The 27,960-nt window shown below is 28.0% G+C and overlaps 5 protein-coding genes across 7 annotated transcripts in view; 2 read left to right on the forward strand and 3 right to left on the reverse strand.

Annotated features, from left to right (window-relative positions):
- Nucleotides 1-2,876, forward strand: part of LOC107167664 (Sarcoplasmic calcium-binding protein 2) — an 88,140-nt gene extending 85,264 nt beyond the window's left edge. The window contains exon 7 of the mRNA XM_015516818.2: nt 1,605-2,876. Coding sequence (XP_015372304.1) covers nt 1,605-1,721 — 117 coding nt within the window. The 3' untranslated portion in view covers nt 1,722-2,876. The remainder of the gene's footprint in view (nt 1-1,604) is intronic.
- LOC107167661 (uncharacterized) lies at nt 2,746-7,146 on the reverse strand. Of its 2 annotated transcripts, none has more exons than XM_015516813.2 (5): nt 6,992-7,146; nt 6,015-6,079; nt 5,676-5,933; nt 3,996-5,603; nt 2,746-3,041 (listed from the first exon to the last, which is right to left on the reverse strand). In XM_015516813.2, the coding sequence occupies exons 2-5, from the start codon at nt 6,063-6,065 to the stop codon at nt 2,901-2,903; spliced, it is 2,058 nt and encodes a 685-aa protein (XP_015372299.2). In that variant the 5' UTR covers nt 6,066-6,079; nt 6,992-7,146; the 3' UTR covers nt 2,746-2,900. The 2 variants fall into 2 exon arrangements, with proteins under 2 accessions (XP_015372299.2, XP_015372300.2); XM_015516814.2 differs by having other exon boundaries at nt 6,961-7,097.
- A 10,859-nt stretch (nt 7,147-18,005) lies between these two features.
- On the reverse strand, nt 18,006-19,668 carry DCTN6-p27 (dynactin subunit 6). 2 transcript variants are annotated; one of them, XM_089227522.1, is made up of 5 exons: nt 19,502-19,668; nt 19,229-19,399; nt 18,681-18,808; nt 18,284-18,375; nt 18,006-18,206 (listed from the first exon to the last, which is right to left on the reverse strand). In XM_089227522.1, exons 1-5 carry the CDS (start codon nt 19,510-19,512, stop codon nt 18,117-18,119), a joined length of 492 nt encoding a protein of 163 aa, XP_089083648.1. In that variant the 5' UTR covers nt 19,513-19,668; the 3' UTR covers nt 18,006-18,116. The 2 variants fall into 2 exon arrangements, with proteins under 2 accessions (XP_089083648.1, XP_015372306.2); XM_015516820.2 differs by having other exon boundaries at nt 18,284-18,426; nt 19,502-19,663.
- Nucleotides 19,669-19,780: 112 nt separating this feature from the next.
- Nucleotides 19,781-24,391, forward strand: LOC107167662 (valine--tRNA ligase-like). The gene is made up of 18 exons (XM_015516816.2): nt 19,781-20,050; nt 20,148-20,352; nt 20,416-20,662; nt 20,734-20,962; nt 21,031-21,210; nt 21,330-21,454; nt 21,539-21,684; nt 21,768-21,884; nt 21,947-22,181; nt 22,275-22,397; nt 22,457-22,564; nt 22,618-22,777; nt 22,842-23,119; nt 23,198-23,395; nt 23,466-23,580; nt 23,640-23,803; nt 23,936-24,079; nt 24,158-24,391. Exons 1-18 carry the CDS (start codon nt 19,942-19,944, stop codon nt 24,236-24,238), a joined length of 2,964 nt encoding a protein of 987 aa, XP_015372302.1. The 5' UTR covers nt 19,781-19,941; the 3' UTR covers nt 24,239-24,391.
- Nucleotides 24,392-25,496: 1,105 nt separating this feature from the next.
- Nucleotides 25,497-27,959, reverse strand: LOC107167665 (U6 snRNA-associated Sm-like protein LSm4). Its single transcript, XM_015516819.2, has 5 exons — nt 27,789-27,959; nt 27,641-27,682; nt 27,124-27,222; nt 26,211-26,382; nt 25,497-25,939 (listed from the first exon to the last, which is right to left on the reverse strand). The coding sequence occupies exons 1-5, from the start codon at nt 27,789-27,791 to the stop codon at nt 25,854-25,856; spliced, it is 402 nt and encodes a 133-aa protein (XP_015372305.1). The 5' UTR covers nt 27,792-27,959; the 3' UTR covers nt 25,497-25,853.
- Between the last annotated feature and the right edge of the window lies 1 nt (nt 27,960).

Genomic DNA, 27,960 nt, shown 5'->3' on the forward strand with positions numbered 1-27,960 from the left:
GATTACCTTGAAATTTAATTATTTTTTTGGGTGGAGGTGCACTGTCTTGTTGCAATATTTTCGTTTTATTTTCATTGTCACTCGCACTGTCACCGTCACTCATATTTTAGTAGAAAATATATATCGTTAATGCAACACTCCGCTCAAAACAACATATACATATACATAACAATATATTCAACGTAATATACAAACAATATATTTATACGTAACAATTAATATAGGTGTACATATATCAGGGTTGCCAGGAGACTTTAATTACTGCGCGGGTAGAGAGGAAATCGCCGAGCTTCAACGAATTGAGCCGACGAGCCACCAGTGGGGCGTCGCAACGCCACAGTCGGTCTCCCTACCGTACCGTGCCATTAGATGTTTCACATCAAAAATTACAATCTATGTGAAAGTTATAACTTATGACTTATAAGTACCTAAAAAATATTTAAGCATAAGACTTGAAATCTGTATCGTACGTCTATCTATTTAGATATCGTATTTTCCATTTTCCATCACTCTTATAATAATATCCAATATTCAATAAACATTTCATATTTTTACCACGATATCTAAGGGCTTACAATAAATATTTATTAATTAATCGTCATGCAAAACAATCACGCCTCCAATACTATGTAACCACTATTCTGAGATAAATAATAAGTCTGTCAAATATTAATTAAAGTAACAGATACCTCCTAGCTATACCTTCTGCAGGATTTTACTACCTAGTTTCAATTTTAACCATGCGGTATAAGAGCTGAAAGCTTTGCTGAAATACGTACCTAAATACATTTATTATGTTTTCATTTTGAATTATTAAACATGTATAATATATTATTATTATATATATGTTACTACAAGTCCTCATATATGATTTATGGTACAAAGCAAATATTATTTTTATATAATTTGAGGTCATTACAAAATAATATTTTCATTACCATTTTTAAAGTTTTTTTTTCTATTTTGAATAACAACAAAAAAAAAAATTGCAAAACATAATATTTTTCCAATGACATAAAAGCGATAAGAATATAATATAAAAATAACATTTAAAAAAAAAAAAATGTAATTTAAAAAGTTATGACTAATGGGTAATGAGTCTAGACACTTAAATGGGTTACTTTGCTTATATATATAATACCTAACCTAAAATAGTTTGTAGTTCTTTTAATTATATCAACTGAAAGACAAAATACTACGGCATTGTCCCTACTACACATTATAATGTAGGTAGGTATTTAAAACAACTTTAACTGCGCGTGAATATGCAATATAACTACTAACTGCGCTTTAAAATAATATGCCAACTAATAAGTTCTAATTTTACATTGTATTGTTTTGTGTTCATATTCATCACAAATTAACAGTTTTAACCATAGGCGGATAGGCCTACTGGGCAACCGGACATTTCCCGGTGGGCCCCCTTTCGTATTTCGGCAATGGGGCCCTTTAATATCATATATTTTTAAATTTTTTTTTCATGTGGAGTCCCCTTTTTAAAATTTTCCGATAGGCCAAAAATGGCCTATATCCACCCATGGACTTTAAACTGTAATTAAAACCCTGTAACTAATTATGTGTGTTTTATTTTATTCTGTACACAGGGCGGCACATTAAAAGTCACTCACGACGAATTCGCTAAATACTGGGTGGAATTTTTCTCCTCCGAAGATCAAGCGGCTTTGGGCAACTTCATTTTTGGAAAAACATCGTTCAACTAAAATACAAAAAATTCGTAACTCGCGTCGTCTTTTTTGATTTGTTTTTTCTTTATATACTAATACTTAAAACTGTGGTAAAAAAAAAATCACATACATAAAGGATATTTAAAACGATTAATCTTCATTAGATATCATATTATATTTAAATAAGTAGATTTACAAATGTAGTAATTACCTGCATTTTATCTAGTATTTTAATATACTATCTTAGGTCAATTCTTCGTACGTATTTCATTTAACTATTGTGATAAGATAAAATATGATTTTCAATATATTATTTATAATATAATTGATAATTTAAAATAATTCATATTACAAATAATACTAAACGACAATTACTATTATTATTGGTCTAGATTAAAAGAATATTTGCATTCTGTTCGTGACTTATTCTCATAAAAATAAAACCATGTAATATCAAGCGTATTTATATTTAATATTAATAATTAAAATAATAATAACTATAGTATATCGTACGATTAACACATTTTTTTAAACTTTAAGCTTGTACACATTTATAAACATGTTTTTATAACACGCAATTGGGGATTAATTATTATTACGCCAATAGTGACAATTAAAAAAAATATATAAGTACCACAAACTTCAGGAAAGTTGACTACTTAAAGTCGGTAAACAAACAGTTAACATTTTATTCTAAAATGTTCTCGTTGCCAAAATATAACATTTTACTACATTAATATAGTATATATTCAGGGTAACGATTTAATAATACATAAATCAATACAATATATTTATATAAAATCACAAATCTCATAAAATCACACGTCATTCAAATAACAATAATATTATAGTATCATATACATAGTTATTATAACAAAATATCATTACTAAACTAATTGAATGGAAATATAAATAATACAAAATCGAAAAAAATTATAAAGCTAATATTACTCTATTATATAATATTATGTATGGCCTGTATAGTGGCACAGTAGAAAGTTAATGATAGTATTGAATTTTGTGAAACAGTAAAATAGTAGAAAATGTTTGTGCGTAATCATTATTGTTTTTTTTTTTTTTTTGTAATATTCTTTGTATTTCTCGGAAATATAATACATTTTTAAAGGTATTGGCCGCAATTTATGTAGTTTTTGATTCAAAAAATATACATACATAAATGTAATATTTCAATCATGTGGTTTTACTTTTTTGATATCATACACTTTCAGGTGTCTCATCGGGGTGAGGAGTTGTATTTGATGTTGTCTGCCGATCAATAGATCTAGCTACCTGTCTAGCATGCATCTCATCCAGTCGACCAGATATCATATCACTCCTGGCATTAGTTTCACTTACCTAAAACAAAATTAATATTAATATCATACATTATAAACCAGATGTGTTCAATTAATGATAAACAAAACTAAACCATGTTATAAAATATTACAATAAGCTAGCGGCGTATTCACGGGTGGGGGGGAGAGATTTCCTGGTCTCGACCCCCCCCCCAGAAAATAAGGTTAAAAAGTCATAAATAACTTACTACGCAGGTACCGAAAAAGATTAATTTATATTATGTGTTTTTAATGTTTTTATTACAATATTTATTTAAGTAACTTGGGTTTAACTTTAGATTCTCCCCCACAAAAAAAATTGAAAATACGCCACTGAAATTAGCCACAACATGGCTAGAATCTAGATGATAAAAAAATATTTACAAGCTTCGTGTTATTTTCTTATTTGGCGAAGTGAAAAAAATATCCATAGAACAATATATTATTGTACTATAATATAGTAAATATTAAATAATAACATTTTAGTGAATGGATGCTACCTTACGTGGTTATAATGGTTAAAGGTATGATACTGTTATTTACATTTTTAAACCTTAATTAGAATAAATCTTCCAACCCATATTTAATCTTTTTTCGCCTTTACAATTTTAACATTTCACGCTGAGTCATACATACAATATACTCATGGCTTTATTTTAACATTTATTTTAATGCATCGGACAATAAGTGCCTATTTACTTCAAATTAAAATTTAAAATAATATTTTGTTTAAAAATATATCAATTTAAAATGCAATACAACCTAAGAATAGCTAAACTGACCACATAAAGTCTGTATTGAGTTTAAAAACAAATTTCTAAATTCTTATATATTAGTAAAATATATATTCTAAAATATTTTTGTATTCCACAATACATTGTTAAGATTTTTTATTAAAATACATTAAAAACCACCAAAAAGGAAAGATTCTAATGTTGTATCTTATCTAATGTTACATTAATTTTATTTTGCTTACTTGTCTGAATAATCCCAAACATTGTTCTTCCAATCTTTTTAATCTAGCAGCTCTTCGTTGTAGTCTCTCTTCCTCATCGGGTCGTAATATAGCTGTATCTTGTTGCAGTCTTTCTTCTGTTCCTTTTTCAGTTCTCAAAGCTATTTCATCAGTTTGTAATAAATTTTCTTCATTTGATTGTAAAGTTACTGTTGTTGAAGAACTGGTTCCTGGTATTTCAACTAAAGCTTCCGAAGAATCCTCACTCTCTGATGTGGTCGGTCGTCCAGGCCGTCCGTATTGTCTTTGTAATTCTTCTAGCCTCTCACTTATAGAGTCACTGGTTCGAGATGTACGTACCATTTGATTTAACAACGATCTACTCTGTTTCTCTAATCTTTTGATACCAGTTGTTTCAGTTTCTGACTGGGGTTCATCTACTGTTTCTGATTCTGAGGTATCCAAAGAGAAGGTTTTCAACCAGTTCTCATCATCATCGCTACAAGCTCCACTGTCAGCAATGGCTACTCGGCTCTCATCGTCTTCGAACCCACTCTCAACTGATGTACTACATTTTCTCCGAGAAAATTCTTCTCGTAACGACTGCCAATCTTCCTGAGATTGAGTATTCTTCAATCGGGCTTGATCCCATTTTTCTCGACAATACTCTAACTCATGTTTAAGTTCAGTTAATACAGTTCTCTTATGTTGTAATTCATACCTTAAAATCTTTTCGTGAGTATGAAGTTTTCTATGTTGAGCATTAAGCTTGGCTACAGCATTCCAGGCCTTACAGAGTTCTGCAGAAACAGTTGAAAGCCTTTGCTGCTGATGGTCAAGTCGAGATTCCAAATGATCATTGAGAGTCTTCAGTCTACCGATATCTTTCACTAAAGAATTTTTTTCAAGGATAAGATCTTTAAGCTTCAAAAATGTTCTACTCACTGAAGCAACCCTAGATTCATTTGGATCATCTGGCCTAGACTCATTTTCCGTTTTATTGTCATAATGACCCAGCAATTCGACGAGTATCCTCCAAACTTTTGGTAGATTTGAAGCAATTTTTTCCCGGTTTGAAGTACATTCTACTTCTTCAGAGCGCTCCAATGTATCACCAGCAATATCCATTAATACGGAAGCCGTTTCATTTATGTCCCCGTTGAACGTCAAATCGGATATTAACTCTCTATTTTCCTCTAGCATCCGAGCAAATCTATCAAAATCCGGTCCTTCATCGCCAGATAATAACGTAGAAAATAAATTATTAACTAAAGACATTTGTGATGCAAGACTCATCCTATCTGCTGATGTAGTCATGTATTTTGCCTTCATTTGTTCATATTCAATTTGCTTATCTTGAACATCTGTTTCGAGCTTTGCTATAAAGTCATTCATACCTTGTTTACTGTTGAGTTCTTCTGCCAATTTTGCTTCTAGCAATGAGTTTTTAGCTCTCTCTTTATTAATTTCCCTTTCGTGGCCCATAGCTGCTGCTTCTGCCCTTTCTTCGTAAAGCTGACGTAAATTTCTGATATTGTCGATTTGCTTTTGGTACTCCACTCGCAAATCAGCTAAACATTCATCCGCGTGTGATTCCATTTCTTGCAATCGCTTTTTTAAGTCATTCACCTATTATAGACGTAGGTATCAAAGAATGTTTAACACATTAGGATATTCCATATAATACAATGATTAAATCACCTGTGCTTCTCTGATTTTCAACATATCATTGCTGATGTTCGCTACTTGTTTTAGAGCTTTGACCTGTTGTTCTAATCCGTCTTTTTCTTTTCTCACCATTTCCAGTTCTTCTTTATACTCTCTCAATCGATTCATTTCGGTTTTAATCGATGCAAGAGCATCATGTCGTCGTTCACGTATACTGGCCAAATATCTGTCAAACTCATCTGGATCTTTGGCATCAACAGCAGTATTTTCAAAGGATTCATCAACTAAATCCTATTAATAATAATAATAATAATAAGATAAAACTAATTTAATAATTACATGTATGAATAATATATTAGTATAAATTATTACTGGTGCTGTTAAAGCTGGCATATCTGCCGGACGACTCCATATTGCGCCCATCTGAGATAATTACACTGCAATGATAATAATAATAATAAAACAAACTTATATAATAATTCATGAGCATATTCAATTACGTCAATAACTATTGAGATTTAAATTTATTAGAATTTGATAGGTCACTCAGAAACCATAGTTCAAAATCTATTTTTATTTTTGACCTATATAAAGCAAGTGTTTATAATAGGCATCTAATCCAACTACACTGCAGTATGTTTACGATAAAATTGTATACCTACCTAGTAACTTATGTAAATATTGAATAATTTAATTAAAAGACTTATTAAATTAATATATATAATATATACATATCCCTAACTCTAACTACGTATAGATTGTTGAAAAGTAATTATCAGTATACAATGTACTCTACATACTACAATTGAACCGGAGAATACTAATAATTTAAACTAAAATTCACGTTGATTTTTCAGCTAACGAGTAATACAGTTACTAAATAACTAAGTACAACCGCGGAGGTCGAAAGTATGTTATATAGACATATAGTATCATAGTAAGTATGTATAATGTATTTAATGTGGGTATTATAATAACTGTTTATACATAATGTATTACATCACCGAAAAGTTAATTATTAAATTGCATCTTCCATAATCGATCCAACGGTTCCGAAACTCATAGCATAGGCGCATAGCTAGCAAAAGATTGATGATGTGCACGTTTTCATTCGATACAATTGTTAAATTGTTGTTTTATTATTTCTCAGGACGCAAAATGCGCTCACACCTCACACGCCATGGTAGTATATTATGATGATACTATGATACACAATCACGTGCTACGTACGGCCTACAATACCCTATCTGCACTATCACAATAACCAATATTTGTATAGTTTATCAACTTATCGTATATACGACGTGAACCTACTTACATCAATTTGAAGGGTAAAAATGTCTCGTTACCTGGTCGGACAGCGAGATTTTCGTCCAGTCGTGTTCAGGCGATGCTGTACTATGTCCAGACGTGATGTGTGAAGTCGTGTGGTGTGGCGCGCATACGGTCTATAATTATATGAGTATAATATCGGCCGCGGTAGGTACCTACTCAACCCGTGTCGGTCGGACGCGTGCGCGCGTCACACGGGCGGCTGCTAATCATAGCCAGAGGTCTATTTTTACAGCCAAGACGCAATTCACCGGCCAAATTAAATCGCATTTCGGTCGGTGTGCGCCTTTTCACGGAACGCACGCCAGAGTCCGTCCGTCCGCTTGCGGCGATGACGGCTGCGAAAGCCTGCTGCAGTCGGAAAGACGTGCACAAAGAAAATAATATTATGTAAAAACAAAGAAACGATTTACATATTAAACATCCGCCTTAACGAAAATCCGAACCGGACCAACGGAAACTATACCGATATGGCCGATGATTTTCGGCCAAAAGTTGTAAGTCCATTTTTTTTTTTAAATCCAAAATCGATTTAAAACCCTGATCGATTTTATCATTCTTCCAAAATGTATATGGTAGATGTAAGAGCCGGAAACCATTGTTTCTATATATATATATATTTAGTGATTTATGAGCTGTTGAACTTATAAAGTGCACCAAGTCCTAAGAAAGTTATAGAAGAGTGTATATTATATTATTAAAACAAAACAATATTTTAACACGTCACCCATATGATACCTAATAATTTATTAAATTGAAAACCTTACAACATTTCTTTGGTAAAATTTGGCGTTTAAGATTATGACTTACGTCAACCACTAAACTACATGTAAGATGTAAATGTATAAATACATATAATTATCTCGTTTTGGCGGAATGTCACAAAACAAAAAAATTTAAAAAATTATATAGATGTAGGTAAGTATAAAGAACCTCATCGTTGTGTGAAATTTTAATTCAATGAAAAATCATTTTAGACGGTAAAACAATTCGGAGAATAGACGATGTGTCAGCCTCTATATATTTCTACATAATAATTTATTATGGGTGTATTTATATGACTATTAGTAATAATTTATATTTCTAAAAGTACCTATCTTATCCGCGGTAGATTGAAAGTTAAACTAATTTTTGTCAAAACACCGCATCATTTATTTATTTTTTTTATAAAAAATCATATTATATATTATATTATTATATTTTTGTTAATAAATTAACTACCTATTGCAAGTCTTAACCGGTTATCGACGTTAATAGAATTATATGTGATGGTGTGAATAAATAACTTAAAATCAATCTAATCCGTCTTTATATTTTGAAAATTTCATTATGTACTTATACTCTTTAGAAATGATTATTTACATAAAGATGAAAAGTTTTAAATCATCTCCATTCATTGAAAATTAAAGGAAGACCATATTTTCTTTAAAGTTATTTAAATTTGTAGATATAATACATTGAGATACACGCTTCTTTAGCTCGTTATTTATGGGTATATAGATATAGATGAACTTAATAGTTGAATGTAGATATCTCTTTTATTAGTGTTAGGTATTAGTACATTTCTTTTAAATATGTATCATGTATGGTTCAAACAAATTTATTATATTCTTCGATCTTATCAAAACATAAAATATGTTTGAACCACGATTATATAGTATAGAACGGACCTTAATATAATGTACCAATTCCCACATCCAACACAGTAAAATGTTTAGGATAGTGATCCTTGACAAAAGACTGACATGGAATAAACGCCTTCAAACCAAACTGTCCAAACTACCAAAGGACCAAGTTAGTCCATCTAACCTTAAATAATCGCATACGAATGCTCAGACCTCTGTTAATTAAAAATAAGTGCTGTATCTTAAACACCAAACTAGGTAATTAATCTATACAAAGCTCTACTCAAATCAATCTGGACGTATTGATTTCAACTGTGAGTTGCTGCAAAAAAATCGATTACTAATCGAATCCAAACATTTCAAAATATATCAATCCGGGGATTACCCAATGCTTCGCCTTATATTTCTAACCAAACTCTTCATAACAATCTTCATTTGAGAAAAATTGAAGAGGAAGCACTCATTTTCTACACACGTTTTCACAGACGATTCCAAACCCATCCTAATCTTTCTTACTTCCTCTCGGGAAATCCTAACCATAGATTAAAAAGAAAGTGAAGTGGTGCCGTGACTTTTTTCAAAACTTCAATGACTAACGTATCTATATGCAGTGAAAATAAAAAAAAAACTAATTAATCAATAGTCTAGAGTCAAGAGCGGGTCTCTGTCTAACCCACTAATGGGTAGCTGCTTAATCACACCTTTTATGTTATTTTGTTTTTTGTTTTCCTATATTCTTATCGTAATATAATCTCCTTATGCTAATTGTACAGATTGAATTTGTCTAAAAAAAATAAAAAAAATAAATATATATATATATAGTCTATATACATATATATAAAACACTAATAGACCAGTAGGCCTGTAGACCAGTGATGTATTTAGGATTTTGTCGATGAGAGGACGGATATACGTTACTAAAGTTTAATTTCCCTAAGAGGAGAGTAGTTCACTTACCATCGACAACACAATATTATAGATAAGTAATAAGTATCAAATAAAAGACCTAGTGGGGACCCATCCTCCATATTCCCCTAACCGTAAATACGCCACTTCTGTAGACTGTAAGATTAGTTGGTTAAAAAGTGTGTTTGGTCGAGATTTATTTAATTTACAAGAAAATTCCAATTTACTAGGTAAGTAAATCTTTTGATATCAATATGCATTTACATAGGTACCAGACACCAGTCATATTATACTATTAAAACCACCCGAGTACCCGACAGTACCTAGTAAAGTTGTAACTATATACGTAATATGATATTAGTGATACTACGAATGTTTTATGGGACCAAAACAAAAATTCGTTTTACGAGGATTTCAACTTTGTACCAACAACCAACTACTGAGTAGATACCCATGTATCAGCTATCGATTTCACTGTATTATACTGTATTATCATGTATAATATATTATTATGTCATGTTATATATTGGCACGTGGCCCATCCGTTGTTCTCTTCCGGGAAAACACAATATTATTATTACTATAGTGTGCTCGATGACTATATGTAGCTTACTTGTCTTATTATACTTAATACCATGATTTAGATAAGATATCTTCTCTATATCGTGCTACTAGTACTTATGACTTTATGAGTTATGATATTGGTGCCTACGTGGTTACATATTATGATATTATACATTTATACGTAAGTACCATTTACAAAAAAAGTTAATTAGTGAGTGTCATTTTAATATTTAACTATTTGAATTGTGTAAGCGATTATGAAAATTAATTTTTATGTATAGGCAGTAGGCACTCTTACTATCATACGCCTATTATTGTGTCTCTAAGGTAGTATAGATCGTTTATTTCGAATAAATAAGAAAAAAATAAGTACCATATAATTATACGCCCTGTAAGTAGTAATAGTAGTACTTGTCACTAGTATTTCGGAGACTCAGGACTTATATTTATCTGTATTTTTCAAAATTAAAAAAAAAATGTTTAGTAAATAATGACATACTTACCTAAGTTGTGGAGAAATGTTTCAACTTTTCAAGTCCTATATATTATAATATATTAATATATTTCGAATTACAACCGGAAATCGATAATCATTGTATTTCGTTTAAATATCTAATTTAGTGAAAATTGGAATTCACTATAAGAAAAAACGTATCGGGAACCTTCAATTATCCAGCTAGCTATATAGGTACGGTTTTTTTAATTAAAAATTGTTTGAATTTATAACTTAAAAATAATTTGCAAATAATTGCGTTTTTGACGAATTTGATCAAATTTTGGAATTCAAATGCTTAAAAAATGTGTGCCTATTTATTTTCTATATTTTTAAACTGCTAAAATAACGACTTATGTGGGATCTTTTTTAAATTTTAAAGCTTTTTGGTAGACTAAAAATTATTATTAACATTGAAAATTGAAACGTACGTTTCAAATCATTTCGAATCGTAACGTTGAAAATTGGAAAAAAGTTGCTGTGTGCTTGTATTTAGAAAATGATAATTGATAATTATTCTAACAGTAGAATGTTTCAAGTGTTAGTCTTAATTTCTAAGTTTCTAAGTTATTATGACTAATATTTTTGAATTATAACAAAATATAAAAAATCGCTTAAGGAAAATACGCTATTTTACGTGCGAAAACCTACGAGTATGTCATAAGAATTTGAAACTTAATCATTATCTTAAAAAATGTCCTTGATTTATGGTTTTTTCAAATCGTTTTTGTTTAATTCAGATAAAATGACTACAAAGATATACCAAAAATTTGTACTTAAATTAAAATTAAAAAAAAAATATTCCAACTACATAATTTGAACTACAAATCATATAAAAAAATACTTCCACAAGTATTCATGTAAATGACCGACACAATAAATTTAGCCTCACTGAAAAATCACAAAGAATACGTTCTAACACTTCTAACAACTAAAAATGTCGCGCGGAGCAATAGCCATAAAATAAGGTCAATGAAGTTCATGTCATATACAATTAATATGCTATTTATATATATCACTGTTCAGTTCTTTAACTTTTTTTTATCACTAGTTCTTTCTTCTATTTAATATTATTGTATAGTAATATATTTTCTCAATATAATATTTCCTATGTATACCTACCTATAATATTATATAATTCATCATAAAAATATGTATACCTACACCTATATTGGTCCCGGACCAATTTTTTTTTTTGAAGTGTATGTATATAATGTTAATCGGAAACTATGCTGTATTATATATATACTACGCCTATCTCTGATGATGGTAGTATCACAGTTTGGTCTGCATTGCGTTATTCTGTTACTGCCTTGCCGCCTTGGCAATCGGCCATATTATTATCCTACGTTTGTATGCGTAATATTGTAAACGTGCTTTTTTCATTTAAATGTAGAAAAATTAATTTTAAAAACAATAATAGATTCATCCTTGAGACTTGACATTTAAAATGCGCAGAAACCTTGCTCTTGAACATAACTCGTATGTATATAACTTTACATTTTTCGAATTCTTTTAAATTTAAAATTGTATCCACAACTAGACATTCTTATTATTTATATTATAATTCAGTGATGGGTATTCGAAAAATATCTTAAATAAAGTACACTAACTTAATCTAAGAACGCAGTGGCGCCGATCACCTAATTTATCAATGACATATGTCATAGTAGATTTTATAGCTGGGGGGCCCACCAAGAGGTACTGGGGCCTGGTTTTGGTTAGGTTGTGAAAAAATTAGGGTGGGGGGCAGACTCCAGAGGGGCCTCTGAATGTACGATGTCATAGTATTTTTTAAACACTTCGGCGCCACTGTAAGAACGTAATACATCACAAGATTTAAAATGTTCACATTGACCTTCATTACCATAATCACCTTATACCGAACCGACTAAAGACTAAACCATTCCTCTCCTAACGCGTAGGTACATGCTATAATTATGCTTAAACGATTTCAAACGCTTTTGTTTCATAAACTAGACTTAGTGAACTCCAAATAAATAAAAGTATACTTATTGTGTATTAATAGTGCATTTAGGTTAGGTTTTATTATTTTTTATTATTTCATCCCTGCTAAAACTCATTTCATTTCAATTTTATGAAACATTTTCAAACCTGCTTGTACAATGGTCAATATAGATATATAATTAATGTGAAATTTTTATTTTTATTTTTAAACAATTTCCAAATAATCATATTTACCACATGCCACTAAAAATTGTTTAATAAATTATTGTATCTTTTATTAATTTTAATGATTTTCTCTTTGTTTTAAAAAATGCAATTAATTTTCGCGTACATACAGGTTAGCATATTGCAATCTAATAAGTTTGTGGTATTATATTTACCAAAACAATAGAAAAAAAATAATAGATTAATAATTATTTTAAGATCTTAGTCTTAATAAGTCGTATTTCAACATTTCCACTGCGCCAAAAAGGTTTTCTATTTTTAACCAATCCTGAGATAAATTAAACAAATGAATAATAACATAACATAAACACATCCTAATGTATGAACTATTTATTTGTACCTACTTTCAACCGACAAATCATTCAGTTGATAATTTTTATATTTTAACAACGCTTTAAACGTCAAATTCGAACTTTTTTCGAATTATTTACCTAATAATGTATTACTGTATTAGACGCATGGGTATTACAATATTATCGCTCTTACATTAAATTTCAATTTTAAATTTATTCTCGTGACGTTTCATTTTATTTCTTGTTCACATTTTGTAGAAAATAGTATGTTACAACTTTAAAGTGTTATAACCAGGGTAGCCACCGTCCCGAATTTTGCGGGAAATTGATGATTTTTAGATTTTTTTTCGCGTCCCGATCAAAATGTATGCAGGACATAAGGAAATTACCAATTTAACTCTTTCTTCATTTGAATAAAATATGTTAAAATCCTAAAAAGCATTGATTATAAATACAAATAAAACAATTTATAATTAACGATAAAAGGTTTCATTCGTTATCGAGCAAAGGAATAATCTATTTTTATTATATTTAAATTCTATGGCATTTGAACATTACAGTTATTACTTTTTAGTTATTTGTAAAAAATATCTAACCAAGATATACGTAGATTGTAGATATGTTTATTTTATCTATAGAGTAATCACGAATCAGAAAGGGTGCCACGAGGGGGGTGCAAGGGGGTGCTATTGCACCCCCTGGCTTTTAAAAGAAAATTGTATGGTATTGAAAAGATTTTTTTTGCATAGGTACCTAATTATCTATTAAAAACTTTGTATCCGACGAAAAAACAAAAATAATTTCGTATCGTCATATAATCTCAAAAAATATTTCTACGTATTTAACTAAAATAATTTAAACATTATTTATAAATCATTAATCAAAGTATACTATGCACGATGCACCCCGCTGACAAAATTCCTGGCGGCGCCTATGCTAATCAGTAATAGCGTTTTATTATTACTTCATATATCATAATACGCTGCATAGACGCATGTAGTGTACTGCCATCTTCAGTTTTGCGGTGTTTACGGTGGTCGGTGATGTGATGACATTCAAGTTCGGGCTTAGTTTATTGTGTTATAATTCGTTTGATTAATATCGTATTCAGCTTAAAATATTATATCTGTATTATGTATATACCTACTTATATCTTATATTATAATGACTGTTATGAGCAGACTGTTTATTGTACAACCAACTGACCAAGAACGAGTTGAGCACAGAATATTACTACCAGTGGCACCGAAGTGAGGTGTGTTACAAAATGTTACATAATAAATCACATAATACCAAACAGTTTTCAAGTCGAAATTTTAATTATTTAATGTTTGGGGTGCTGGGGTAACGTTACCCTGGCACCAGGAACTTTTAACGCCCTTTTCCGGGGCACCGATGTGGTTACAAAATGTTACATAATACCAAACAGTTTTCAAGCCAAAATTTCGACCTTGGGGTGCCAGGGTAACACACCACCGAAGTGTTTAAAATACATGTATATTATGACATCGTACATCAAGGGCCCTCCATCATCCCCCCGCCTATTTTTATAATTTATAACCATCAGATGTAATTTAAAGCATCTACAAATAAATAATGTAACGTTTAACCGTATACTTCTAAGTTTAAACGTACATTCTGTATGCAGTACAAAGTACACCATGCAGTACACGGAAATATCTCATGGTTGGCTCCCCATCTAAAATATAAATTTGGTGATCGGCGCTATTGGATATCAAACAACCTGGACTCCGCACTCGGTCCCAATTCTAAATAAAACTTAATTAATTTTTTAAAACATAATAAACTGCTCAATCAAATATTAAAAAAAAAATGTACGTCCCTTTTAATTTAACTTATCTTTGTAATTATTTAATCATTTATATGGGCTGCAACTTGTTTGCGCACATTCTACAATTTTTACCTGAAAAATCGGAACTCGTTTGCGCACACAGTTATATTAAAAGTACAACTGGTTTGCGCACACGAAAATAAGGAGTAAGGAGTCAATAGAATCAGTCGAACATCGCATAAACTTGTGGACAAGATATAGATCTGGCGAAATAGACCAAATGAAATACATAAAAATAATGGAAAACTGTTTTTACAGAAAATAATAGACACTTTACCAATCATATTATATTAAAATTAAAATTAAAATTTACACAAACAAGTATTATATTATATGCATTTTTAACATAGGTATTATAAATTTATTAATAATTATTATTAAAAAGCAAGTATTAACATGCATTTTTAACCATACCTATGAATATATTCATAGACAGTCCTAAGTCTGTTAAGTGAGAAGGAAAATGTATGTAAGTAGTTTAATAATTTACTTATAAATAAACAAATATTAATATGCTAGGTATTAAACTATTAAGGTCTAAAAGGTTAGGCTAAAAGATAACTGCGCCCAAACCATGTGCTTGGTTACGGTTCAGCTGTTCCCAAACAAGTGGTAGTTTTGTGCACAAACAATTTGTCTTTTTGGTATTTGTGCGCAAACCAGTACCGCCCTATATATGTCCTAACCTTTTATAATCAATGGCCTTTGTTGTCTTTTTTTTGCCTAAAGATACAGGATACTATATTATTGTGAAAATGTCTGCTGAATAGTAGCAAGACATTTCGATTTTCGATATAAGATAATTTCGTCATGGATTGTCTTTTTACGAAAAATTCTAGCTTTAAAGACGTAGATAGTTAGTCTATTTAGATGATTTAATTTTACTAAAACCAATAGCTTGCGCCCAAGGGCCTTGATTGTTTGTAAGCTCAAAATAATTGTTTCAACGGAATTTTAATCCATCATTGTTTTTTTTACAACACCTATTAGACAAATTTAAAATATTGTGCTTTTTTAATTACCTACATCTTTAATAATTAGTTTTCTTTTACTAAAAAGTTTAATTTATTTTAAGTGTACCATTGTAAATATCAATAGATGTAGATACCCAAGGCTAGGAACATCTTATCTTAATAAAAAAAAAAAAATTTATTTTTTGAACTACTTCCTATAAAATTAATGAAGCTAGGTATTCTAGCAACGTGTTTCCATCCAAATGTTAAACTAAGGTGGATTTCAGATTACATGATGAGTGATCATCAAAATAAAATAATCATGCAGAATTTGTGTATAAATGCTTCAGAAAAATTGTTAATGAATGTAGTAACCATGAATCCAGTAAAGATTCTGAAGACATTTTTTATATTTTCTTCTCGGGTTGAATATTAACAGCAATCAAATAATTAACTAGAATTAATTACTTATTTTAAGGAAAATAACAAATCATTACATTATTTAAATAATTATCCATCTATAAAAAAAACCATTTATTAAATATAATACAAGTCTGTGTTTTGTTTATCTGTTCCTGATGAGTAGACTTAATCTTAGCCAAAACGTTTGAAAAATTAATTTTTCTTAAAGGTAATAAATATTTTATTTATAAAAATAACACTTCATTTAAAGACTAACCATAAATCCATATGCCCATATAACCAATTTAATTTATATATTCATTTTTAACCATAAGTCCATAACTAATTTTACTCATAAAATATAATATATAATATTAATATATATTATAGTACAAATTAGAACAAACTATGGTCTAATGGTTCTAATCTTATATCTAAATAGACTTCATTAAAACATTTTAAACTGATATTCTTATATCATTTTAAACTATAAACTTTATATTAAAAGGAAGTGATACTCGCGTGTTGTCACCATCATACAAGTGTGTTTCATGGAAAATTTTACTCTCGACAGATCATGTTTAGATCCGTTAGTTTAAAAACTAGAGTGAATTGATCTCTCATAAAATTTAAAGGTAAGAGTATTATTTAGATAACCTCATGAGATTTTTATTAAATTTATAAAATTAAAAAATTAAATTAATTTTGATAAGTTATTTTTCCTGCAATATTCAATTATTTGTTTATTACAACAAAAATCATTGTTTAGCCATGAAACGATTACTTTCCTTAAAAAAGTTTCTGAAATAGACAATCAAAGTATGTATAAATTCCAGTTTTTTTTTTAAATAAAAAATTTTATAACTTGTACATGTATTACATGTTTATTAAATAAGAGTAGGACATAAGAGCATAGTTCCTTAAAATTCAAAATTTATAATCCTACCATATAAAAGCTTATTGTTACTTTTTAAGCAGTATAGCACTGTACTTAGTAAGTTTTTTTTAAGTGAAAAATATTGAAGTATTGGATATTAGGACTTATGCCAACAATTAATATATACTATAAAATTAAATATTTCATATTTCATTTACAAACAATTCTTAATTAACATTTGACTACTAAACTTATTATGCATTTTGTTTTTCTTGCATTAAAATAAACATAATTTCAATCATCATTAAAATTTAAAAATTCTAAATAATAGGAACAAATTTGATTTATTAAACAATTTTAAAATAAGATACATATTACCTACCTACAAATAAATAACCCAAAAATATGGAACAAAATTGTTAATTTGTACTTTTTGTCAGGACATCAGAACGCTTCATTCAAATACAAGACGATCTCGTGAAGTACAGGATGAATGAGATCTCTACTCAATAAAACTCAAAAGGAGATGACAGATCTGAACATTTTTTTTCTCAATAAAACATACATGTTATTGCTCCACTCAGAATATAAAAAATGTTGTGCGTAAATTCAAAATAATATTTATGAGCATCTGAAATGGGATTTTCGACAAGATTCCAAAAATTTATAAATTATTTTTAGTTAGAAATTCTTAAACAGTTTTCTTTTTATATTTAATATTTAAAAATGAAATATGAGAATCCTCATAAAGCCATAACTATTTCTATCATTAATGAGAAAAAAAAAATTAGATTTGATTGCATTAATACAATAAATTTTCAAAGTTTTTTAGTGCAAAAACTTCCAAGCCTTACTAATAACAACATTTATAAATAACAATTTTAAGAAAACAATATATTTTTCTGAATAAATATACAAGGTTAATAAAATATATAATATTATGCTTATGTAATATGAATGTGAAATTTTGATCCGAATATAATATTAATTTCCTTCAATAGGGTTTTTATTTTTTCTTAATAAGTGGTAACTTGGTAACAATTTGATCAGAAATTCACGATGACCTCCTGGAACCTAAAAATAAATTTGTAGCAAATAATTGTTTATAAAAATCAAAATATTGAATTAAAAATAAGTTTTTTTTTGCTTACTGATGGTTTACAAAAAGCTTTTTGTCTAGTACAATTTTTACCATACACACAAGTGCCATCTTCAATAGGTGAGGTAGATGTTAATTGACAACCTGCTCCAATAATACAATCATTGCCTATTGATAAATTTTGACCAACAAAACCTTAACATTTTTTAAATCATGTTTTTAATAGAAAAAAAAAAATATATATACTAATATATTCCATTTGCATTAAGTAGCTGACTTATGAACAAGGACATACATTTACTACATAACAGTGATGGAGATGGATAGATGGTTAACTTAGGAGGGATGACAGATGGGTATAACAATGTCATGGCTACTGTCGAATAAAAATAGGATACCATTGAGGTGGCTTTTTAATGTAAATGGACTAGGTTAGGTTATTTTCATACTTTTTGATTCAAAAATATTATTGTCTCCAATAGATTTGACTCCATCAATGGTTGAATATACTTCAAATACATTATTAGAACCAATTTTGAGTGTTACAGGCTCAGACTGTTCATTTCCTGGTAAAAATCTATTTAGAAATACAATTTATTGAATCAATACCAGTCACATGAGAAACTATTATATTATAAGTGTGAATCATTATAAATCATACATTCGTTTAAAATACCTTAATAAAATATTATAAGATAAAAATAAAACTGATGGTAAAAATGAGTATATTTATAACAATATTTTATAATTTTAACCTAAATGAGACCAACCGTCAGGCAATATAGCATTAATAATTTTTGACATCAAAACTAAATTCATAAGAGGAAGATTCGTTTCTACAAACAAATATGTTAAAATTTTAGTATTAGAGAAATACTTTTAGGTGGGTGCTTTTATCGTTAATTTAACTTTTTTGATAAAATGTTGTTAATGTTATTATAGAGGAACTAATATCAGTTTTATTGAAATTTGATTAATTTTGATTAAATAAACTCACTTGTGAATAATATTGACATATTCTTCAATAATATTATTTTCCCCTATTTCAATGGGTCCAGCTTCAGCTATTATGGTTACACCAGGATGAATTATTGTAGATGCTCCAAAACTTACTTGACCCTTAACTTTTATTTCTTTACAAACCATAGCTCCTTGACCAATTTTAACCCTAAAAAGCCAAATTAGTATTTTGTGTACAGTTAAAATAGGAAAGAAATTATTAATTCCTTATAGGAAAATAATAATTTTAATTACATTCATATTTACATACTTTGATGACATTTTTGAAAACAAAATCAAAGAATTCAAACTATTATTTGTAAACCGTTATAACAATCTAATACAATATTTTTTTAGATTAAAATTTAAAAATTGAATGATGGTATATTAATATCGAAAAGAAAAGATCACTAATTTTTTCGGTATTTTATGAAAACAAATAGATTACCAATTTTATAGATAACAAAACAAAATAAATAATTATCAAAAATTGAAAAGTGATAAGATTTAAATCATAATTTCGCACGTTTTTAGTAAAACATATTTTGTATTTAATATTTTAAGAAGGTAAAGTACTAAAGTGGTCAAAAATGTTATATATATATATATATATCAAACAATTAATACTTAATACTCAATAATTAATTCAACTGTCTAAGTCAAAATCAATTATATACTTTTATAATCATACAATATTACAATTTATCCAATATGATGTTTATTATAAAAAGTAATTTGAAAATTACATTATTTCATAACAAACACCTTAAAAAATACAAAACAATTGGATGTTACTGTTATTCTGTAGACTTTAAACATGGTAAACTAATATTACTTTATACTGTTTTTGGTTTTTTTTTTTTTTAAAGTATATATTATTATAGTAAAAACTTCATTTATATTTTTTACATTTCCAGGAGAAAATCAAATATTACCAAAAAAATATGAACCTAAAATAGTTGAAAAGTCCAAAAATACTGTATTTCCCAATTTAAACAGTTTAAATCATAATTCTGAAAATCGAAAGACTTTTTCTATCATATTGCCACCACCAAACATCACTGGATCTTTGCATTTGGGCCATGCCCTTACAGCCACTATACAGGATATTATTGTTCGATGGTTTGTGATATAAATTTAATTTTGAATAATATTTTATCAATTATTTTTTTTTTTTTTAATTAGGCACAGGATGAACGGCGTTGATGTAGTATGGGTACCAGGTACTGACCATGCTGGTATTGCCACCCAAGTAGTTGTAGAAAAAAAGTTATTTGCTGAAAAAAATGTTAATAGACATGATATTGGTAGGAAAGCTTTTAACCAAGAAGTGATAAAATGGAAAGAGAGCAAAATTTCAATTATTAGAAATCAATTAAAAAATCTTGGTGTAACATTAGATTGGAACAGAGAGACATTCACAATGGATGAAGTAAATACTATTTGTAGCGATTTTATTTGTGTATCTTTTGAAACTATATAAACCTTAAAATAAATTTTCAGAAACAAAACAGAGCTGTCAATGAAGCTATTATACGGTTATTTGACAGTAAACTTCTATACCGAAAATATTCATTAGTCAATTGGTGTTGTTCTTTACAATCTACAGTTTCTGATATAGAAATAAATTATAAAGAAATTTCGGGAAGGACTTATATTAGCTTACCAGGAAATAATAGACCCGTAGAGTTTGGTATCCTCACTGACATAGCTTACAAATTTCACAATTCTGGTTTGTAACTACTTAACAAATATATTAAATTATATGCCTAAAAATACATAATTTACTGACATTGTTAGATCAAGAAATTGTTGTATCAACGACTAGACCAGAGACTTTGCTTGGAGACGTAGCAGTTGCTGTAAACCCTAACGATGTTAGATATAAAGGACTTAATGATGTTAAATTATGGCATCCTTTTAGAAAATGCACTATACCTATAATTTATGATCATTCTGTTGACAAAAATTTTGGAACAGGTATTTTTGTCTATAATGATTCTTAATATTTAATACTATAATATTTATAAAATAAAATATTAATTTAATATTAATACTTAATATTTGGACTTTATAAATATTTAATTTTTTTGTTTAAGGGGCAGTTAAGTTGACTCCTGCCCATGATATTTTTGATTTTGAATTAGCTGACAAACATGATCTTCCTATTATCAATGTTATTGACGAATCTGGAAATATTAACTGTGAATATGATGAATTTAATGTAATTTTTATGATGATCAGTAATAAATTTATAAATTTAGTATAAACATATTATAATTGTATGGTTTTGAATATTTAATTTTAGGGTCTACCAAGATATGAAGCTAGAACTGCTATAGTTCAAAAATTAAAACAATTAAATTTATTAAGAGACTCAAAAGAACACAAAATGTCAATACCTATATGTAGTCGCACTGGTGATGTAATTGAACATCTACCAAAACTTCAATGGTATTATAACCTTCATAGTTTAATATATTTTTTATTTATTTATTATTTCTAATTTCTATTAGCATATAAAACTGTTTTTTAAGGTTTATTAATTGTAAAGAAATGGCTCAAAAAGCATCTGAATCATTAAGAAATGGTAAATTGACTATTGAACCGGCTCATTATCAGAATCAATGGTTTTTATGGCTTGATAATTCTAAGTATATAATTTAAATAAAATATGAGTATTATGTATTTAGTAAAATTATAAATATATTTTTAGAGATTGGTGTGTATCTAGGCAACTGTGGTGGGGTCATAGATTGCCATTATTTGAAACTAAATATGGTTGGATTTCTGCACATAATACAGATGAAGCTATTAAGAAAATTGGAGCTAAAATTAAATTATCGGAAAAAGAAATGGCCAATTTGGATATTCGTCAAGAAGAAGATGTATTAGATACTTGGTTTTCCTCGGCATTGCTACCGTTCTCTTCATTTGGTTGGCCTGATAAGGTTAATATTGAACATACTATTAACATTGATTAAATATATTTAATCAATGCTATTAATCGTTTAAAAAAAATGTTTAACACTAAATTATCTTAGACGCAAGATTTAATGAAATACTACCCTTTGAGTGTTATGGAAACTGGACATGATATTCTAACATTTTGGATTGCCAGAATGGTGATGCTAGGAATATTTTTAACAGGATCACTTCCTTTTAAAGTAATATTTATTAAATGAAATTAACATTTAAAAATTTGTATAGAATTGTGTATGTTTAGAATGTGATTTTACATGGTATGATATGTGATAGTCATGGTAGAAAAATGTCCAAAAGTTTAGGAAATGTTGTAGATCCTGAAGATATCATAAATGGAATTTCATTAGAGGTAATTTCCAAATTTATTGTTCTATTCATAACTAATTTTACTGTATAAAATAGGATTTACAAAACAAAGTTAAAGCTAATGCTAAATCTGGTACAATATCATATGATGAATTAGAAAAGACCTTGGTAAGACAAAAAAAACTATTTCCAGATGGTATTAAAGAGTGTGGTACAGATTCCCTAAGACTAACTCTTGTTTCACAAAATATCAAAAGTAAGTTAAAATTGGTTTGAGGCTCAAAATATTATTAGACTCATTTTTTTGTAAACCATTACAGATCAAGTAATTAGTTTTGATGTGAATGAATGTTATCATAATCGCATGTTTTGTAATAAAATATGGCAAGCTACAAGATTTGTTTTAATGTGGGCGAATGAAAAAAAAGTTCATGATTATACATCACCAAATCCCAGTAATATGACTCAATTTTGGATATTAAGTCGTTTGGGAGATTGTGTTAATAAAATGAATAACTCATTCCAAAATTATGATATTTACATCGCTACTAATAAATTAAGACAATTTTTTTACAATGAGTTCTGTGATGTTTTTTTGGTACATATTATTTTAGCATTCATTATCAAATTATGTAAATTATAAATTATATAATTAATTAAATTACAACTTTTTTAGGAAACATGTAAACCTATATTTGAAAATGGTACAGACGAAGAGATTCAAACAACTTGTAAAGTGTTATTATATGTTTTGGATACATCTCTTAGGCTCATGAATCCACTTATGCCTTTTTTGTCAGAAACCCTTTATTATGCTTTACCTGGAAAAAATAAAACACCAATAGCATTTACTAAATTTCCAGAACCAATTGAAGTATATTTATCATATTATATTGTATACTATGTAACATATCTGTATTTAACTAAGGGTATTTATTTTCTAGTATATGCGATGGCTTAATGAACAGCTAGATGCTGATATGAAAACAGTAAAAGATATAGTTACAGCAATACGTAGAATTCGATCAATAAATAATTTTAGCAAAAATCAATCTGAAAGTAATGCTAATTAATATTCAATTTTTAATCTCAAATTATCTAATAAATGTTATGTTTAGTTATACTACATTCAAAATGTCATAAATTATTAACTAAATATGAAGATATTATTCAACATTTATCAGGATCAACTTTGTGTTTTGTAGAAGAAAATTCTAATTTAAAGTTGCAATCTATTTCTGATATAGTTGGTGATCATACTGAAATTCATCTTCTTTTAAAGGTAATGTATCAGTACTTACTCATGATTTGTTTATCGTAAATTAACTATCTATAAATATACTTTAAACATTTTTATAATGATTATTATCTGCCCATAAAAACAGTAAAAATAAAAATAAAAATTGTTTATCAGGGTGGAAGTTTAGAATACAAGAAATACTATAGTATTTTAAATTCAAGACGTCAACGTTTACAAAAGCAAGTAATAAAAATTGAAAAATCACTTAAAAAGTTACAAAATAGTCCAGACAATTCGAAAGTAACACGAGAAGATAAGGTTTATATTTTATCCAAGACTTTATGTACTTATTTTATTAACTGTGCACCTCCTAATACATTTTTTGTTAAATTTTAGATGCATTCATTAATTGAAGAAATAAATAGAATTAGCACGTACATGAAAACTATTAAAGACAAAGAATTAGTTACCGATTAAACAGTTTTAATATTGAATAACATTCAATAAAATAATGTATAGTCTGTGTAAAAAATAGACTGAATAGATTTTATCTAACATTTTGCCAAGATGGAAGGCTGTAAAATTTATGTTTTTAAAATACGTAATAAAATTACCTAACTAAACTAAAAACCCCTGTACAAAATTAAGTAAGCATATGTTTGTTTGCACAATCTGCTCACACACATTGATCAACTACTTAGAAAAGCAAGTAATACCTATAGTTAAATATTTAAATGGAAATTTAACTGGTATAAAGTTGTCTTTATCCTAAACTATACACCATTGGATTTTTTTATAAAATATTCATATTTAAAATGGTTGTAAAATAGTAAAATCACTTAATTCAGGTATTTATTACTAACAATAATAGAATATCTGTATAATATCATCCATGGTCTTGTATATAAGACTGGGATGTCACCTAAGTACTATATAAGTATAAAACATTAAAAAAATATAATAGAAATTACTTAGTTCAAAGCGGTGTAAAATTATCCAAAAATTATCGCGCTCTGGTATAATATACCTTGTCAATGCTATAATGCATATATTTTTGTGCTTTTTTTCACACTAGTTTGAGTAAGCGAATTTCTAAACAATAAACTATTCATAGTTACAAAATATTTACAATATTATTTTCAAGGATTCTTTGAAAAAAAAGCATCCTACTTAGGTATATTTATTTTAAGTTAGATATATATATATATTTTTTTTTTGTAGAAAATAGTTTTTGGGAGAACACCTCTGATTAAAGAATCCATGTTGCTGCCATAGTGTATAGTCGTAGGATATTATTGTGGTATTTAATTTGAAACCAATATGTTCCAATATATTACTATAATCAAAAACAATTGATTGCTAACCTAGTATGAAAATTTAGATTTTACTTGCTTGAGTTTCTTCTACTACTAGAGTGACTTCTAAGAAAATTAAAAACTGACTCAGCTAAGAACTTGAAAATCCCAACTTCATACAATCAGCTGTAGCTTTACTAATGAAAATAGCACCTAAAGAAAAGGATAGAAATACATTGAACATCAACATATTAAACTTTGCCACTTTGGTATTAAATTAATGGGTAACTACTAAATATGAAAATGGAGAGAGTATACAATGACAAAATTTAAATCACTTTAATACGTTTCACATGAATTATAAATTAAACAGCTAAGACTGAATCATATATTACTTAAATTATTAATGTTTCACTTTTAATTAATATTTAGTTATAAAATTAAAACAACACTGATACACAATTTTAATATTTTAATCCAGTCTTCAGTATTTATATTACATTTAAAAACAAATTTAAATATTTTTATTAATTAAATGATTATCTAAAATTTGTTTGCCTTATCCATTTTACTTTGAAAATATTATATATAGTTAATATTAATGCTAATATAATAATGATAATTTAAATAGTTATATTTTTTTTTCATAATAAAACATTATTAGTTAGGTGAAGTTATCTTAATTAATTTAAGAAATATGAGAATTTTCATTACATCTGTTATAGCAATTTTACATTTCTGAATTTAAATATACATATTACAAATCTTGTATGAATAGAACTTATGAGAGCCGCAATTTATTTTCCTCTAAACTTATTTGGACCACCTCTCTGTTGTGGTCCAGTACCTCGGTTGTTACCACCACCTCCTCTTCCACTGAACCCTAAAACAGAAAAAAAACATGTTACCAACATTTTATAAAGAATTAATACCGAAATAAATTATTTCTGAACATATATATTATTAATTAAAATAAATAAAACATTTACTTTGGTAATAACAATTAATAACATTTTAGTTTAAAAACAGTGTATTATATTATAACAAATATAATAAGTAAGAATGGTTATAAATTAAAACAATATGTTTTCAAACAAAAATATTTAATATTGAATTTTAATCTAAAGAATATAAAAAATATGAATGGATTTTACCTTGTCTAGCTCCTCTAGGAGCACGATTTTTCTGGTTATCTGTTCGACCACGAGCTTTATTTACAACTATATCTTCTTTCACCATATCAAAAATTTCATCTGGTATTCTCAAGTATTTAATCATACTACCCCTGATATAACATTCTGGAAGTCTCCAAAATCTATCTCCATCCTAAAGTAAAATTTAAAAATATACCTTATAGTTAAATATTGTAATAAGCAATTTATATCTTAGTTCTATGGATTAATTTACTTTAATATTTAAGCTAACAACACAGCTGGTACTGTTGGACGTATATTATGATAAATTGTGGGTTAGTAAAATGAAGACAGTACAATTTACATTCTCTTAAGGCAAAATAATTTGATGAACAAAAATACAAAAATTTTGACTAGTGCCTAAATTTTTTTTTTTTGCAAGGAGAACCCGCGGCAACATAGGCCATTGGGTGTGGGGTGGTACGGTAGGGATTATTTTTGTATATTTGTTTGTAGGTTTTTAATTGGGTAGGGTTGTAACACGTGTTTGTGTATGTGTGGCAAGGATATGTTGCTAAAAAGCTAGCAACTGCGGCCGGTACGTACGCTCAGTGCGTTTCCGCAGATTGAGCGTACGACCGCGCCTCACCAAGCCACAGTGCCTAAATTAATAAATGAAAAAGTAAAAAACAACTATTATCCAAATTAATAAAAAGTTGCTAGTAATTTTGTATGGTTTAATATAATGTGGACAAGTTTCAAATGGTAGATATTACATTGTTAAATTTTTTCTCATTACCTACATTGCCAAAACGTAACAAGTATCAATATTCAGGGGAGGAAACACCATATATAACTATGATTTTGATGTATATCATCTGAATGTATCAAGTTTAAATAGTATTACAATATTATTTTTCAGAACAATACATACTTTAGATGTGCAGATCACTTCTCGTAAATTGATATTCATCCAACTATCACATGTCACTAAATGTCCATTGTAAGTTTCACCATTTTTTAATTCCACCAGCTATAAGCAAATACTCATGTTGAAACATATAAAAAACAGTTCATATTCAAACAGATACAATAACTGTTTAACTATTTATATTATGTGTGTTAGGTGTACAAGCAATTAAGAAATTTAGAAAAAATTATTTACCAATCAAAAATACAACTAACTTTAAAATCATATTAAACAATAAATATTTCAATTATTAATTTTAAGATAAATTATAAGGTTGACAAATAAAAAAAAAAAACAATATTTTAAACCTTTAGGAATATTGGTACTTGAAATTCAACATAACTTGAAATTGTTTTTAGTTGTAAAGGTTTTATTCTATAAATTAATCTCAATAAGTCATAACTAAATCTTAAATAATTATTTACTAAATATTAGGGCCAGAAATCAAAACATTACATGTAATATGTATATAAGTGCTTACCATTGGGTGATTTTGAGCAGTTTTTAATAATGAAAGAGGTAACTGTAACAAAATATAATGAACATAATTTAAACTAAGGATATAATATTATATCATGTGACATGTATAAATTATAAATAATGATAAAATATAAATGAAAAATCCTTACCATTTTATTTGGGCAGTGGTTATTAACACGTTGGATGTGAAAGTGTGGAACTAAAAAAATATTTTCAAATCTTGCCGACTACCAATCTAGGACCCTTGAAAACTGACGAGGAACAAATTACGAGAACACAAATTACAATCTACAAATTGAAATACCGGAATCGGATATAATG

Source organism: Diuraphis noxia, unplaced genomic scaffold (assembly GCF_037042655.1).
Source record: "Diuraphis noxia isolate RWA-SAM2 unplaced genomic scaffold, SU_Dnox_SAM2 contig0004, whole genome shotgun sequence".
NCBI lineage: Eukaryota > Metazoa > Arthropoda > Insecta > Hemiptera > Aphididae > Diuraphis > Diuraphis noxia.

Excerpts from the sequence above, each read along its gene's own strand:
- LOC107167661 (XM_015516813.2), bottom strand. The coding sequence starts at position 6,065 with ATGGGCGCAATATGGAGTCGTCCGGCAGATATGCCAGCTTTAACAGCA. Across the intron at positions 5,934-6,014 it reads TGCCAGCTTTAACAGCACCA|GATTTAGTTGATGAATCCTT; the intron begins GTAATAATTTAT and ends TATTATTAATAG. Across the intron at positions 3,042-3,995 it reads GTTTGGGATTATTCAGACAA|GTAAGTGAAACTAATGCCAG; the intron begins GTAAGCAAAATA and ends ATTTTGTTTTAG.
- DCTN6-p27 (XM_015516820.2), bottom strand. Across the intron at positions 18,427-18,680 it reads TAATATTTTTGAATCAAAAA|GTTTTGTTGGTCAAAATTTA; the intron begins GTATGAAAATAA and ends AAAAATGTTAAG. Across the intron at positions 18,207-18,283 it reads AAGCTTTTTGTAAACCATCA|GTTCCAGGAGGTCATCGTGA; the intron begins GTAAGCAAAAAA and ends ATTTATTTTTAG.
- LOC107167662 (XM_015516816.2), top strand. The coding sequence starts at position 19,942 with ATGATGTTTATTATAAAAAGTAATTTGAAAATTACATTATTTCATAAC. Across the intron at positions 21,455-21,538 it reads GTGAATATGATGAATTTAAT|GGTCTACCAAGATATGAAGC; the intron begins GTAATTTTTATG and ends ATTTAATTTTAG. Across the intron at positions 23,581-23,639 it reads TAGCAAAAATCAATCTGAAA|TTATACTACATTCAAAATGT; the intron begins GTAATGCTAATT and ends TGTTATGTTTAG.
- LOC107167665 (XM_015516819.2), bottom strand. Across the intron at positions 27,223-27,640 it reads CTGCTCAAAATCACCCAATG|CTGGTGGAATTAAAAAATGG; the intron begins GTAAGCACTTAT and ends ATTTGCTTATAG. Across the intron at positions 26,383-27,123 it reads AAGTGATCTGCACATCTAAA|GATGGAGATAGATTTTGGAG; the intron begins GTATGTATTGTT and ends ATTTTACTTTAG.